The 1,368-nt window shown below is 36.7% G+C and overlaps 1 protein-coding gene across 1 annotated transcript; it reads right to left on the reverse strand.

The window, feature by feature from the left end:
• Positions 1-132: 132 nt before the first annotated feature.
• LOC140972616 (uncharacterized) lies at positions 133-705 on the reverse strand. The gene has a single exon (XM_073435009.1). It carries the CDS (start codon positions 703-705, stop codon positions 133-135), a length of 573 nt encoding a protein of 190 aa, XP_073291110.1.
• Between the last annotated feature and the right edge of the window lie 663 nt (positions 706-1,368).

Consider the following 1,368-nt stretch of genomic DNA (forward strand, 5'->3'; position numbering starts at 1 on the left):
TTTTTTTATACGAAACTACTTTTCATTATAATAATAGTGTGGATTACAAAGGATAGTAATCCTAAGAAATTAAATTAAAAAATTGCAATAAAAATAGAGATCTTAAATCAACAACAAACATAATTCCAATCCCTAATCACATCCGCAATAAGTAAATGTTTGAGCTCTAAAATTCGACCATGTGAACTTTGCGTTTAACAAAGGTGGATCGTGTAAACGCAACTCTCCTATCAACTTATCAAAACAGGACATACTCGTAGTATTGGAAAGACTGTTCAGCTTTTCTCCCGTATTCCTCACCACGTTAAAGTCACCTCCCAAACACCATTTGTCTCCGCAAATAGAATGCAACCCCGCAATCTCCTCCCAAAATAACTCTCTCTGTCTTGAGTGAACAGGTCCATATATTGCTGAGAACCACCATCTGATCTGATCACTCCCCTCTATCTCAATTGACACCGAGAACTCCCCTATCAAATTGTCGGTGACTCCCACTACTCTAGGATCCCACAACACCAAAATACCTCCAGATCTCCCATTTGACGGTAAACAGACCCAGTCCACGAATCTAGATTTCCACATGCTTGCCACAAATCTTCTATCTATCAGTTGTTTCTTTGTTTCTAAAATTACAACGATATCCGGTTTTTCCTTCCGAATGATTTTTCGAATCAATTCTCTCTTCCGTGCTGCTCCCCCTCCCATCACACTTGTGCTTTATAAGAATATCAAAATTGCAACCGACTAGCTAACTCTCAAGTATTGTTCTTCTTCGAGGCCCAAATTAAATACATAATAGCTATCTGCTCATGTAGCACGACAATGGTCTCGTGAATATATTGGGAATCTGGATATTATCGAAATTTTTTTTTTATAGGAAACGATATTTATTAATAATAAATTTGAGAAGAGTACATCAGTGGACTAGAAGTTCACTGTCATAATGTAGCACACAATAGTAGAACTAACTTAGTGATACACATAATCCTAATTTCTCATTAAATCTAAAACAGAGACATTCTTGAAATCTTTATGATTGCCAATCCACGTAGCAATGTTAATTCTTGAAATCTTTATCGAAATTTTAGACAAAGGCACCATACTCTGGGGCTAATCTATTTTAAGATAAATTATAACACAAATTTTTTGTGCTTCTTTCCCATAAGGTGATGGCAATCGTAATGCAGCTCATGAATAGAAGAGCAGGGTGAGAACTGCTTTGAGATATTTTGGGGGTCTAGGTGTAAAATCTGACTTGTCGAGTGCCTCAGGAAGTGCTTGCTGTGTCATCTCCTTTTGATGTCATCTCTACATTGGATAAACGCTAAGTTCACTATTTCTTTTATAAGAGGAAGTCAAGGTGATAGA

Source organism: Primulina huaijiensis, chromosome 3, assembly GCF_012295235.1.
Source record: "Primulina huaijiensis isolate GDHJ02 chromosome 3, ASM1229523v2, whole genome shotgun sequence".
Taxonomy (NCBI): domain Eukaryota; kingdom Viridiplantae; phylum Streptophyta; class Magnoliopsida; order Lamiales; family Gesneriaceae; genus Primulina; species Primulina huaijiensis.

Excerpts from the sequence above, each read along its gene's own strand:
- LOC140972616 (XM_073435009.1), bottom strand. The coding sequence starts at position 705 with ATGGGAGGGGGAGCAGCACGGAAGAGAGAATTGATTCGAAAAATCATT.